Source organism: Rhinoraja longicauda, chromosome 16 (assembly GCF_053455715.1).
Source record: "Rhinoraja longicauda isolate Sanriku21f chromosome 16, sRhiLon1.1, whole genome shotgun sequence".
Classification (NCBI taxonomy): domain Eukaryota; kingdom Metazoa; phylum Chordata; class Chondrichthyes; order Rajiformes; family Arhynchobatidae; genus Rhinoraja; species Rhinoraja longicauda.
This window is the reverse complement of record NC_135968.1, coordinates 35,221,904-35,237,094: the sequence shown is the minus strand read 5'-3', so window position 1 is coordinate 35,237,094 and position 15,191 is coordinate 35,221,904. Positions and strand designations below refer to the sequence as shown.

General features: G+C 40.8%; 1 protein-coding gene across 1 annotated transcript in view; it reads left to right on the top strand.

Annotated features, from left to right (window-relative positions):
- The first annotated feature begins 5,194 nt into the window (after positions 1-5,194).
- Positions 5,195-15,191, top strand: part of LOC144600958 (uncharacterized) — a 137,626-nt gene continuing 127,629 nt past the window's right edge. Inside the window, exons 1-3 of the mRNA XM_078412862.1 lie at positions 5,195-5,282; positions 5,425-6,207; positions 8,853-8,943. Of these exons, the coding sequence (XP_078268988.1) occupies positions 5,590-6,207; positions 8,853-8,943 (709 nt within the window). The 5' untranslated portion in view covers positions 5,195-5,282; positions 5,425-5,589. The remainder of the gene's footprint in view (positions 5,283-5,424; positions 6,208-8,852; positions 8,944-15,191) is intronic.

Sequence of the window (15,191 nt, the reverse complement as noted above, 5' to 3'; positions counted from 1 at the left end):
AAAATTCTTAAAGGATTGGACAGGCTAGGTGCAGGAAAAATGGTCCCGATGTTGGGGGAGTCCAGAACCAGGGGTTAAAGGGGGCGTGGCTGTGTTCTGCAGCTGCGGCTCACCGGCAGTCTCTCCGTTTTTTTTTGGGTTTTTTGTCATTGTCGTTGTTAAATGTACGTTTTGTTTTATTTTTAATTCTGTGTATGTAGGGGGGTGGTGGGGGGGTTGGGGGAAACCTTTTTTTCAAATCTCCTCCTCAACGGAGATGCGACCTTTACCGTGTCGTATCTCCGTTCGCGCTACGGCCTAACATCGTGGAGTCGGCGGCCTCCAGCTGGGATCGACCTCAAAGACTCCGGTCGCAGGGCCTGGACTTACCCTCTCGGAGGCTTCGGCCGTGGGCCCTGCAGACTGCAACATCGGGAGTTCGCAGGTCCCTGGCTGGTCCCTGGCTGGCGACCGGCTTTTGGGAGCTCCAGCCGTAGCAGCTTCGACCGCCCCGAAGCGCGAGGTATGATCGACCTGCCCGCAGGCCCTTCATCGCCCTGCGTGGCCCGGCCGCTGCACTTTACATCGCCCGGTGGGGGCTCAGGACTTTCATCGCCCTGCTTGGCTTGGCCTGGGACTTTCCATCGCCCGGTGGGGGCTCAGGACTTTCATCGGCCTGCTCGGCTCGGCCCTGGGACTTTCCATCGCCCGGTGGGGGCTTCAAAACGTTGGGAGCCTCGATCACCTCGTGGCACCACGGGAGAAGAATGAGGAGGAGATAAGACTTTGCCTTCCATCACAGTGAGGGTATGCCTAGAGCAATCACTGTGATGGCTGTTTTGTGTAAAAAATTATATCTGTGTGTCTTGTGCTTTTTAATGTCTACTGCCGGACCCTGACGTGAGAGGACGCTGGCGTTGAGTATTCGCCGCTTTTCCGTCAGGATAGTTTGTCTGTTTGTTTCTATGTTAATTGTTTTTGTAAAGCGCTTTGAGCATGTGATAAGGCGCTATATAAAATAAATGGATTATTATTATTATTATTAAGAATAAGGGGTAGGTCATTTAAGACTTAGATGAGGAAAAACCTTTTCACCCAGAGAGTTGTGAATCTGTGGAATTCTCTGCCATAGAAGGCAGTGGAGGCCAATTCACTGGATGTTTTCAAGAGAGAGTTAGATTTAGCTCTTTGGGCTAAAGGAATTAAGGGATATGGGGAGAAAACAGGAACAGGGTACTAATTTTAGATGATCAGCCATGATCATATTGAATGGCGGTGCTGGCTCGAAGGGCCGAATGGCCTATTCCTGCTTCTATTTTTCTATGTTTCTATGTTTCTAGACCCTCTAATCCTGACAACATCCTCGTAAATCTTCTCTGAACCCTTTGAGCTTGACAATATCTTCCCTATAACATGGTGCCCGGAACTGAACACAATACTCTAAATGCAGTCTCATCAACGTCTTATACAACTGAAACATGACCTCCCAACTTCTATACTCAATACTGATGAACGCTAATGTGCTAAAAGCCTTTTTGACCACCTTATCTACCTGCGACTCGACTTTCAAGGAACCATGCACCTACACTTCTTGATTCCTCTGCTCTACAACACTCCCCAAAGGCCTACCATTCACTGTGTAGGTCCTGCCCTTGTTAGACGTCCCAAAATGCAACACCTCACACTTCTCTGTACTAAGTTCCATCAACCATTCATCAGCCCACCTGGCCAATCGATCAAGATCCTACTGCAATTTCTTCACAACCATCTTCACTATCTGTGAAACCACCCACTTTTGTATCATAGGTAAACTTGCTAATCTTGCCCTATATGTTCTCGTCCAAACCATTGATGTAGATGACAAATGGTAACGAGCTGAGCACCGAACCCTAACCCACTAGTCACAGGTCTCCAGTCCGAGAAGCAACCTTCCACCATCACCCTCTGCTTCCTTCCATGAAGCCAATTTTCTATCCATTCAGCTATCTCTCCTTGGATCCCATGTGATCTAACCTTCCAGAGCAGCCTACCGTGCAGAACCTTGTCGAATGCCTTACTGAAATCCATGTGCACAACATCTACAGCTCTGCCCTCATCGACCTTTTTGGTCACTTCTTCAAAAAACTCAATCAGATTTGTGAGACACGACCTCCCACATACAAAACCATGCTGACTATCCCTAATCGGCCCTTCCCATCCATATGCCTGTATAACCCATCCCTCAGAATACTCTTGAGTAACTTTTGAACTACAGATGTTAAGCTCACTGGCCTATAGTTCCCAGCATTTCCCCTGCAGCCCTTCTTGAATAGAGGCACATTTGCCACCCTCCAGACTTCTGGCACCTCTCCTGTATTTAAGGACGACTCATAAATTTCAACTAGGGCTCCCGCAATTTCCTCTCAAGTTTCCCACAATGTCCTGAGATATCACTATCACAATCCCTGGATATACTTATCCTTTTAGAGGACAGACTTGCCAGAGGTGGCAGCATGGTGATATTCACGCAGGCGAAACCAAAACATTGACTCCGGTCCCCATGAAGTCTCGTGTCATCAGTGTGATAAAGAGTAAGGAAATTATTTTCTCATTACCTCCAGCCAGTTGATGACTCGGTGCGCCTCCCTGTTAAACAACATTTGGAAGATTTATTGACAACAGCTGGTTGGGAGACTGTTAATGTCTAAGCGACAGTAGTTTGGTAGGAAAACACTGGTTGAGTGCTGAAGGGCACATTTCATGTTTGGGTCTGCTGTTGGAAATGAGTGGGATTAGCTTACTGGACCTGTTCCTTGATCTACAGATGGTGTATGCATCTGCCCATGATTAAATTGGTGGAGAGACCAGCACACAGTCCGATCTCACCAATAAGAACCCTTCCATCATGTTTCGTAGCACTACAATATGCTAAATGAGATAGACTCAGGACAGACTTGGCAACTCAAAGCTGGTTATCATAAGCAGCAATAATGTATACCAGCACAATCATGGCCCAGAACATCCATGATTCTTCAGTGGTCTCAGGCCAGGTGATCAATGAGCTGCAGTACGGCATGCCAGGAGCAGCATTTGGCAGAAATAACAATGATGAGATGCCAACATGTAAGGCTGCTACAGTGCATCAATATCATCAATAAAAAAACCATGCAATGGACAGAGCTAAGTAATCTTGGGTTGGATAGAAGCTCTGCAGTTCAATCACATCTAACCATGAACCGTTATGGACAATTAAACAATTAATGGGAAATGATGACTAAGAATATACCCATCTGCAACAATGATGTAAATGCTGGAAATGTTTAAAGTACATTGACCTTGAATTGCTAAACAGATGATTCACTTCAGCTTCTTGAAATTCTTCCTACATGATAAAAGCCTGGCTTCAGCCAATTCAGTAAAGGCTATAAGAACAAACTACATTCTGGTGATAGTATCAATTACCAGTGCTTCAGGACAAACTGTGCCTCGAGCCAAATTGTTCCAGTACTGTTAGAACATTGGTATCTAGTCAACAATGTAAAATAACCCAGGTAAATCTTGCTCAGAAAATGCAGGGCAAACACAAAAGTAAGAGAAAAAGTAAACAAAGCATCTAAATGACCAGAAAATCAACTGAAAATGTTATGTGAAAAATGGCTGCAAAAGCAGATCTAAGTCTGTTATCCTGCAGTGAGTGACTCAAGTCCTGGTACACGTAGGCTTTCCATCATTTACAAGACCCAAGTCAGGAGTGTGCTGGAGAACTCTCCACTTGCCTGGATGATGGCTGTGGTGACAATTCTCAACAATCTCTAAACCATCCAAGTCAAACCAGTCCACTAGATTGTCATCGGTCAACCATCCTAAACATTCTTTCCCTTATCCAGCCCCAACCAACAGCATATCCCAAACCCTTGACATCCATCATGAAAAGAACAAGGGCAGCAGAGGAGCATCCTCTACAGGTCATATATCATCCTGACTTGGAAATATATTGCTAACCCTTCATTGACACTTGGCTAAAATCCTGGAACGCCCTACCTGACAGCACAATGGGGGTAACATCAGCAGAAGAACTGCAATTTTCAAAAAATGACTTGCCACCATTTTCACATGGACAATAAAGAATGAATAATAATTGCTGACTTTACCAGCCATGGCCACATCCCAACAAATAATTAAAACAGTGTTTACATGTAATTTAAATGGCTGACGCTTTTTTTTTATAGCAGAATTAGGCTATTCAGCCCATCAAGTCTACTCTATCATTCAATCATGGCTGAACTATCTCTCCCTCCTAACCCCATTCTCCTGCCTTGTCCCCTTACTCATGGTCCATCCCAGTGAAGATTCTCCAATCTGGTTGGTTTCATTGTTGTTTGGTTTGCTCATGGGTATTACAGGTCCCTGTAGAAGGTCTTGTGCTGAAATAGACACCAGGTTAGTAGATATTTCTACTGACAATCCTTCAAAAAGTCTTTGAACAACTGTCAGTCAGATGAATATCAAAAGCCTTCTATCAAAATGTCATCGACTTGAAACATTAACTCTCTTTCTCCAGAGATGCTACCTGACCTGCTGGATATTTTTTGTTGTTTTTTTTTTCTTTCCTGCTATGAACAAAATCTAGACCGTTGTGAATTGGACATTGTTTTTATTATCTGATTGATTGTAGTGTTGTGAAGAAAGAAGTATTGTTAAATCAGAAGCAAAACCCTGAAGCAACATTGTTCATTCTTGTTTGTTCTTGCACATTGCAACATTGTTCATTGTTGGCTGTTAAGGGAATGGATAATGAATTTAAAATCAAATCTATTTCTGAAATAAACAAACTATTTATGTCAAAATTCATATGATTTTGCAAAATAACCATAAAATATATCTCATGCTTCAAACAAAAATAACTTAACAGAAGACAAAATAAAGAAGTAATTCAATGTGAAAAGATAACAGTTCAATTGTGAATGGGACGAGTGTGATCGCTGCCTTGAATTTTAACAGAGCTATCTTTTGTTCACTTTGAGGGGAGACTTACTCAGTTATTTCACGCATGATTTGAGAATATTCCAATGCATATAAAAGTATGATGAACAAACATGTTTTAAGTGTGGTCAGAGCTGGAACACAATTTATATATTAGATTGAAACAACTTGCACAATACTTATGCAGACTGAACCAGACTGTAAAGCCTGCAAAGTGTAATCAATCCTGAAGCAAGCAAACAGATTGGGTTACAAAGCTTCCTCGCGTTATAAAACATTTATTTGCATCAACTGTTTTCTCAAACAAGAGTAAAAAGACACAGCCTGCATTGGAAATTAAGGTATGTGTATTTATTAGATAGTTGGAACATGGTGATTTAACAGGAAATGACCCTAAGGAATGATCTGTTTTTGTTGAATTTGATAGTATTGTCAAGGCTGGCAATTGTCGATAATGGTATACTGTGTGTTCTCCATACTTAGGTTCTTCAAATGTTGCTGTTCTGTAACTGGATTTGATATGTGAGCTGAGTCTCTCCCTGAAAGATTTTGCTTCCTGATTAGATCATCATAAAGCAGAATATGAAAAACTGCAACAAACCTGTGATATTCTAAATCTACTGATGTTTATTTAATGAATGTAGAACAATGGAGCCGACTAATGAACAACTGCCTACAATTTACACAAGGGAAGAAAATAAGCGCGACTACTGGGATTATATGATGTCTCAGGTGAAGATTTTGCCATCCAGGCTTTTTGCGGCAAACAGTAGTTTGGAAAACATTTCACTGCAGGCTCAAAAGATACAAAGAAGGGTCACAGGGGACTCGAAAAAAAGAGCTGCTCCACCAGCTTCACGGACTGCATCAATGCCAGAGCTGTCTAGTGAATACATTACACATACAGCAAGCCTGAACAATCAGAATGTAAATGACAGACTTGGCTACGGAGAAAGACATAATCAGCATGTTTCAGGTTCTACAAAGTGTATGTCTAACTTGAACCATTTAGATAATCCTTTTACAACATGTGCCCAGAGAACACAAGATTCCTCGGCTTACAGTACAACCAATGTTGAAATTGATTTTGGTGCAAGAACTGAGAAAGTGCAAATAAAAGACTCCTGCATGCATAGGAAGGAGTATGTTATGCTAGTCACATCTGATACTGTAAAATACCATCAATTACCCAAGCGAGGTATTGTTGCAATTTATATCATCAATGAACAACATGATAATGATGCATCAACACTACATTGCATAGAGGTAAGACTAGAAATAAAATAAAGTGGTGATTCAGTGATATTAAAAATAACAATAATACCTTCCTGTAGTCAGTGAATTGTTTATAATTTCAGATGATACTCCAGTTTGTTCTTTTATGCCATCACACTTATAATTGTGGACATGATTAAAAGTAATTGATTATCATAGTGAAGTATTGTCTCCATTTAAATTAAATAGCCAATCTTAAAATAGAATGTAGTTAATCTGTGTTTAGAACCAGGGAATGTGAGCAAGATCCTAAATGAATGCTTTTTATTGTATTCACCAGGGAGAGGGATGCAAAAGCTGTGGTGTTAAGGGAAGGCTACACTGACATTTTGGAACATGACAGTGTCAGGAAGGAGGAAGTATTAGAAATATTGGCATGCATTAAATCCTTGGGACCTTATGGGATCTATCCCTGGATGCTGAGGAAAGTGAGGGAGGATATTTCTGGAGATCTGATGGATTAACCATTGGTGAGGTGACAGAAGACTGGAGGATAACTGACATTGTTCCTTTCTTCAAAAAGGGCCTGAAATCTACAGGCCAGTGAGCCATGCATCAGATGTCAGAGAAGATTCTGAGGGACAGAATCAATTATGTTCACTTGGAAAGACAGGGACTGATTAGTAGGAGTCAGCGTGGTTTTATGGAGGAGTCGTCATGTCTCACAAATCTAATTGATTTTTTTCAGGAGATGGTGAAGAAAATTAATGCCGTAGATGTGATTTGCATAGAATTCAGTAAGACATTCACCAGATTCCCTGAGGTAGGCTAGTCCCAAAGATTAACGCAAAAAGGATATGAGGCATGTTGGCAAATGATGTCCAAAACTGATTTGGTGATAGGAAGCAAAGGATAGGAGTGGATGCGTATTCTTCTGACAGATGATGATTTTGCCATCCAGTCTTTTTGTGACAACAGTAGTTTGGAAAACATTTCATTGTAGGCTCAAAAGATACAAAGAAGGGTCACAGGGGACTTCAGAAAAAAGAGTTGCTGCACCAGCTTCACAGACTGCATCAATGCCAGAGCTATCCAGTGAAAACATTACACACACAGCAAGCCTGAACAATCAAAATGTTTCAGGTTCTACAGAGAGCATGCCTAACTTGAACCATTCCAATAAGCCCATTACAACATATACCCAGAGAACACAAGATTCCCCAGCTTGCAGTACAACCAATGTTGAAATTGATTTTGGTGCAAGACCTGAGAAAGTGAAAAAAAACCTACTGCATGCATCGGAAGGAGTATATTACACTAGTCACATATGATACTGTAAAATACTATCAATCCAAACATATGGGAGGTATGGGAAGTCAAATTCTGGTTGGACATATAGAGTAAATGGCAGGGGCCTTTGGAGCATCAAGGTCCAAGGAGTTCAGTGATTCCTAGCAATGTTCTTCAAAGGTCAGAATCTCATTAAAAAGCCTATTTGGATTACTATTCTCTTTTGGCTCCAGAAGCCCTTTCGTGAAATGGCATCAGTTGACTTCCAAATGTTCAAAAATATAATTTTCCAAGGAGGTTGATTGAATGTCTTGAACACCCCTTTTCTCTTGGCTATATGCTGACCTTGAAGAAATATACCTGAGATTGCAATGCCTACATATGGCCATTGAGCCCTGCCCCCTTCACTGTGTCCTTTGTCAGCTCATTTCTGCAACCTTCCTTTGGGCATTCGATTTTACTGAGTAGACATTGCACTTATTCATTTGTACACTGCAGAGCACAAAGGAAATGTGCCATCTCAAAGTGAGGTCAGATTTGGGAGTTGGGGTGGAGTGAGGTGAGGGGAGAATGGGCTGGTGGGCTTTTCATTTGGGACATGGACCAATTAAGGATCAGAGTGCTGGAATTTGGGATCTTAGGATATCAGGGCTTGAGCTGATTGGTTGTAGGCAATCAGGGGGACTGGATTTGACCAAATGGGGGTTGAGATGAGTGAATAGAGATTGATTTGCCAAAGGATAATGGGTAGGTATGGGTCTTAGTGAGTCTGTCCTTGGTATCTGGCTGTACAATGTAAGCATGATCTTTCCAATACTGACAAATGATCATTTCTTCCAGGACACAGGAAATTAATTTGGTTGCAGTGGGGTTTGACATAATTTGATGTCACTGTGACGCTGACATTATGCCTGGTGTGCAAGTACAACTCACCCTGGAAATGTCTGGCCACAGTTCCAATGATGCAAATTCATCTGGAAATGAGCATGATCACATTTCATTTAGAAAGAGAATATTTTCAATGGCATAGATATGCAATAAATAACACAATACTATCTGGTCAAAATATGTTTCAAATGTTAAGAATAGATGGAACATCTTGGCCGGTGTGGGCAAGTTGGGCCGAAGGGCCTGTTTCCATGCTATAAGACTCTGTGACTCTTAATTATTATCAACTAATAACTGACAGGAGGTGGCTCTATCCAAAAGGAAGAACAAACTGATTAAAGTAGGAACATAATAGAGAGTTGCAAGGTTTTACTTTTGGCATAAGAATTTATGTGTAATTTATGCATTTTTTGTTTTATTTTAATGCAATAATTGGAGTAAAGTCATAGTTAAAAGAGAATCAAATTACTGTGTGGATGAACAAAGATGCTGCATTAAGATTCTATTTTTTTTAACAGAATGAGAAAATCAATGACCTCTTTGCATCAGTCCCAATTCAAAAAGTGAAAAGTAGATTGAGGACCAGGAATGCAGATCAAGTTCTTGAAGGTAATTTGCCCAAACCATGTGTTTAAAAGAAAGGTCTTTGGTGTCAAAAGATTTTGTCGGTTGGTGCAAAAGCCTTGGCAACTAATAATATATTTTGTGACATTTAGGTTATATGCAATTTGTTATTTTAGTCACCTTAAAGAATGATGGGCTGTTTGTAGATGGAGTAAGTTTTGACTGCCCTGAAGATTAATTACCTTTTTTTGTTATCAGACTGGTTAGCAGTATTTGTAATAATATAATGGGCTCATAACTGAGGTATTCCTGTGCCAGCTTTCTGGTTAGTGGAGCGTAGACCTATGGGCACTTCCACCACATGAGTGAACTCCTCATGCTATAAAAGTGTGAGTATGCACACTGTCTGAGTGTGTGCATGGTTTTTGAATTTCTTGAAATTATTTTAGGAAATAACTTTCAGCATTAAAAAAATCCATATCCTGAGTAATTCTGAATGTTTGCGATTGTATTTAAATTTCAGTGATAGGGTGGCACAGTGGTGCAGTGGTAGAGTTGCTGCCTTGCAGTGCCAGAGACCTGGGTATGATCCTGCCTATGGGTACTGTCAGTACGGAATTTGTACATTCTCCCTGTGACCGAGTTGGTTTTCTCCAGATGCTCCGGTTTCCTCCCACACTCCAAAGACATACAGGTTTGCAAGTTAATTGGCTTCTGTAACTTGTTCCAAGTATGTAGGATAGAGTACGGGGTGATCGCTGGTCAGTGCAGACTTGGTGGGCCGAAGGGCCTGTTTCTACTCTGAATCTAAAAAAGCTTTGGCATACAGTGTGACTGGGGATGGGGCCTCAGTGATCATCAATGCAAGTCTGTCAGCAGAGGTGGCCACGTGTTAGAAGGGGCTTTGTGCTGTTTTGCACCACTCTGAGCCACACTGATAGTCTGGAGGAATGCATTGAACCAGGAGATCTGTGATCTTCAGGAATTGACAATCTGCCCAAAACATTATAAACAATCTTGAAAATAATTTGAAAGAAAGTAAATAATAAACTTGCATTTCTATGCCACCTTTTAGTATTTTTAGTTTAGTTTAGAGATACAGTGCGGAAACAAGCCCTTCGGCCCAATGAGTCCACGCAGACCAGCACTCTCTGCACATTAACACAAGCCTACACTCACTAGGGACAATTTTACACTTATACCAAGTATACAAACCCAAGCCAATTAACCTACAAGCCTGTATGTCTTTGGAGTGTGGGAGGAGACAGATCTCGGAGAAAACCCATGCGGTCACGGGGGAACGTACAAACTTCGTACAGACAGCCCCTGTAGTTTAGATTGAACCTGGGTCTCTGGCGTTGTAAGGCAGCATCTCCACGCTGTGCCACCGTGGCAACCATTTTACAATGGTCAAACATTCCAATGTTTTTGCAGTAAATCACACTTTTGAAAATATTTGCACAGATTTGAGACTTGATTGATACAAAATAGCATGGTGACTGTTTGTGTATTGACCCAGAAGAGGATCTACTATTATCCCCTCCAACTGTTCCACTCCATACTGTGTATGATTGTACTCATTCACAGTATGATTTGACTAGATAGCCTGCAAAACAAAGCTTTTCACTGTAATTCAGTGCACAAGACAATAATAATAAACTATAAACACACAGCATGATCCTACAAATAGGACTATTTCAGCTATTGATTTCAGGTATTAATTTAAGAATATGTATTATCCAGCGCGCATAGAAAATTAATTTTACTTTCCAAGTACTTCTCAAGAAAGCAAACTTGATTTAATATCTCATTTGAAAGATAACATCTTAGTGCAATGCTCTCTCAGCACTATCAGCCTGCAGCAGGTGCTGAATTGGCTTTAAGATCAACATCTTATGACTTTGAGGCAAAAGAGTTATCACAGTCAAGGCTGATACTGAAGACACAATGTTTCTCGTACAGGCGTCAGCACTGAAATCAACAATTGTGGATAATGGAAATGTTTTAAAAACTGCACATGCTGTAAATCTGATATGAAAATAGAAAATGCTGGAAAGACTCAGCAGGTCAGGCAGCATCTGTGAAAAGAGAAACAGTTAACATTTCAGGACACATCATCAGAACTCTGCTAAGAGCTTCTAGCATTTTATTTTCATTTTTATTTTAATTTCAGAAAACTGGTTTCTCCAGTTTGTTAGGCTTGACCAGTTCTGAATCAAATTTCCACCTCCGCAGATGCTACATGGCCTGCCGGGTATACCTTTGCTATACCTTTGCTGTTATTTTATATTTTCAGCAAAATCAATGTTTTGTACCTCACAATTCTAACATTGCTTATTCTCTTTTTTGTTTTTATTTATTTTCTGTCCTCATTAATATCCCTGCAGTCAGATCAACTGCAATCGATATATCTTCAGCAGCCACTCTCGCCACCACCATAATTCATGTTCTCCTGGTCTCACCACAGCACAGACATTCCCAATATTTTCTCCACATCCTTGCTTTCTAATTTTACCTATTTCTGATAAAAAAAGACCATCAATCTGTTTCTCTCTCTGCTGAAGCTGCCTAATCTGGAAAGTATTTTCTGCAATTGGTATTTTTATTTCAGAATTTTCAGGATCTGCAGCAGTTTTCTTTTTAACAGGAGCATTTTAACTAAATAAAAGGCAGATAAATTACAGGTTGCAAAAATATATTAACTATATCAGGTTCTATGGTTCTTTGGTCGGTATAGAAACATAGAAACATAGAAAATAGGTGCAGGAGTAGGCCATTCGGCCCTTCGAGCCTGCACCGCCATTCAATTTGATCATGGCTGATCATCCAGCTCAGTAGCCTGTACCTGCCTTCTCTCCATACCCCCTGATCCCTTTAGCAAAAAGGGCCACATCTAACTCCCTCTTAAATATAGCCAATGAACTGGCCTCAACTACCTTCTGTGGCAGAGAATTCCACAGACTCACCACTCTCTGTGTGAAGAAATGTTTTCTCATCTCGATTGATTTTGCAGGACAGAAAATATGTTGGATTTATGAACAGACAATTGGTTTGCTTTAAATGAAAGATTAAAATGAAATTTGAAATGAAATATAATATACTATATTTGAAATTGTTTATTTAAAGTTGAATTGCTTGGTATTGTCTTTTACTCTGATTCTCAACTCAAGGTTTTAATGTATGTTTCTTTTACTATTAGTCTGATTAGGATATTTTACAATGTTAGGGAGGCCACCCTGTATAAAGATTGGGGGAGTTAATCATGAGTCGGTGAACCTGTTGGGGATCAGAGTAAGTTCATTGGTAAACTAAACTAAAAACGAAACATTTGTAAGGTCATTGAACCCGTTCAGGCAATTTCCATCATGTGGCCCTTATGAAGCTTCCTGTTCTCTGTGCCCAATGACCCTGCTTTTGAACTGCAGCCTTATCTCAAAAAATACTTTATTGGCTATAGAATGATTTGGATTCTCCTTAGGTCGTGAAAACCATTGTATGAACACAGGTCTTTGTTTATTGTTATCCTTAAGTCCTCACATCAGCTGCTGAAACCTCGATAGACTCATCAAAAGCTTCTTCTTGTTTCTTTTGAAATTCTATTCAGTCTGATGTTTCTTGAAATACCTACTATTGTTAGTTGCTGGGGAATGGACAAACCTGTTACATGGCTTCAAGCCGTATCAGAATTTAATTTCCCTGACTTTCAGTAGTAGATATACTTTTAGCTCTTAAATCCTATTCTAGCTCCTTAATTGAATTTCTCTTTTGACTCAATTTTCATGCTCCAAATCAAATGTCCAACCTTTCGGTCTCTTTGAGTGGTGAATGCAACAGTTCTCATTTCATTCTTATTTAGTTCCCTCTACCTCGACTTTTCTCCCCAGTCATTAATAACTGTATTAGTCTTGCTTCATACTCTCGTGCAAAACTTGAAAGTTTCATCATCTTTGCTGCAATTTCCACCCTGCTCTAATGTTCATGTGGTCTATTTCTGGTTCTTCTGTTCCCTTTCATAATTTATTTATATACTTATCAGAAGATGTTAGCAATCGACATCAATTTATAACAAAGCGTATAACCTACCAAAAATTAGTGGGAAGCCGGAGGATTGGGATACTTTTAAAGAACAACAGAAGGTAACTAAAAAGACAATAAGGGGAGAAAAGATGAAATACGAAGGTAAGCTAACCAATAATATAAAAGAGGATAGCAAGAGTTTCTTCAGTTATATAAAGAGCAAGAAAGAGACAAGAATGAATGTTGGACCTTTGGAGAACGATGCAGGAGAAGTGATAATAGGGAATAAAAAAATTACAGAGGAGTTGGATAACTTTTTTGCATCAGTCTTCACAGTGGAAGACGAGAGCAATGTGCCTGAAATTCAAGAGGATCAGGCGGGTGGAAGTTAGTGGAGTGGCTATTACTAGGAAGAAGGTGCTTGGGAAGCTGAAAGGGCTGAAGGTGGATGTCACCTGGACTGGATGGATGCATCCTTGGGTTCTGAAAGAGGTAGATTTAGAGATTGTGGAGGCATTGATAGTGATATTTCCAGAGTCAGTTGTCATAAGGAATAGGAGTAGAATTAGACCATTTGGCCCATCAAGTCAACTCTGCCCTACAATCATGGCTGATCTATCTCTCCCTCCTAACCCCATTCTCCTGTCTTCTCCCCATAACCTCTGACACCTGTACTAATCAAGAATGATTGGGAAATTGCCAATATTACCCAACTGCACAAGAAAGGAGCAAGACAGAATAGTGAGAACTATAGGCCGGTTAGTTTGACTTCGGGGTTGGTAAGATTTTATAGTCCATTATAAAGGATGGTTCGAAGTACTTAATCAGTAGATGTTGTTTACTTAGAATTTCAGAAAGCCTTTGATAAGGTGCTACATGTTAGGCTGCCAAGGAAGATGAGACCACAGGGCAGAATGCAGAATGGATGAACGAAGAGAAAGAGTGGCAATAAAGGGGGCTTTTTCTGGTTGGCTGCCAGTGACTAGTGGAGTTCCGCAAGGGTCGGTGCTGGGGCTGCTACTCTTCACGTAGTATATTAATGATTCGGACGAGGTTTGAAGGTTTTGAAGGTTTTGTGGCAAAATGTGCGGATGATATGAAAATAGGTGGAGGGCCAGGTAGTGTAGAGAAAGCAGGGATTCTGCTGAAGGGCTTGGACAGGTTGGGAGAGTGGGCAGAGAAGTTGCAGATGGAATATAGTGTAGCGAAGTGTGGAGTCATGCAATTTAGTAGTAGGAATAAAGGCATAGACTATTTCTAAATGGGGTGGGAATCCAGAAATTGGAGGTACAAAGGGACTTGGCATGCTGGTGCAGGATTCCCAAAGAGTTAATCTGCAAGTCAAATCAGTAGTAAAGAAAGCAAACTCAATGCTCGCATTTATTTCAAGAGAGCTTGTATACAAAAATAGGGATGTTATATTGGGGCTCTATAAGGCACTGGTAAGGCCGTATTTTGAAATATTGTGAGCAATTTTGGGCACCATATCTGAGGAAGGATGTGCTGACTCTGGAGAGGGTCCAGAGGAGGTTTACAAGAATGATCCCAGGAATGAGTAGGCTAACCTTTGATGAGCATTTGTTGGCACTGGGCCTATACTCGCTGGAGTTTAGATGAATGAGGGGGGACCTCACTAAAACATACAGAACAGTGAAAGACTTGGATAGAGTGGATGTGGAGAGGATGTTTCCACTAATGAGAGAGTCCAGGACTAGAGGTCGTAGTCTCAGGCTTAAAGGACATTCTTATAGGAAGGTGATGAGGAGAATTTTTTTTAGTCAGACGGTGGTGAATCTGTGGAATTCTTTGCCACAGAAGGCTGTGGAGGCCCAGTAAAGTGGATATTTTTAAGGCAGAGATGGGTAGAATCTTGATCAGTATAGGTGTCAGAGATTATAGGGAGAAGGCTGGAGAGAGAGAGATAGATTAGACATGATTGAATGGTGGAGTAGATTTGATGGGCCGAATGGCCTAATTCTACTCCTACCCCTTTTGACATTACAAATCCATGAACTTACACAGCTCTGTTAATTCTACCTTCCTCCTCCTTACCTTTGGGAGATATCCATTCCAATCTCTTTGTTTTCACATCTGTTCTGCTGACATCCCTTGCCAACAATTGTCTCCAAGACATCTTTCTTTTTCCTTAACTATGGCTTCACTTTCCACAGAGTTGAGGGGGTTTGCAATGCTACTGTTTCATTTCCTGCACTTTTGCTCTCAAACCCTGTCCTCTCAAGAGCTAGAATTGGGTTTCTCTTGTCCTTTCTTTCCAC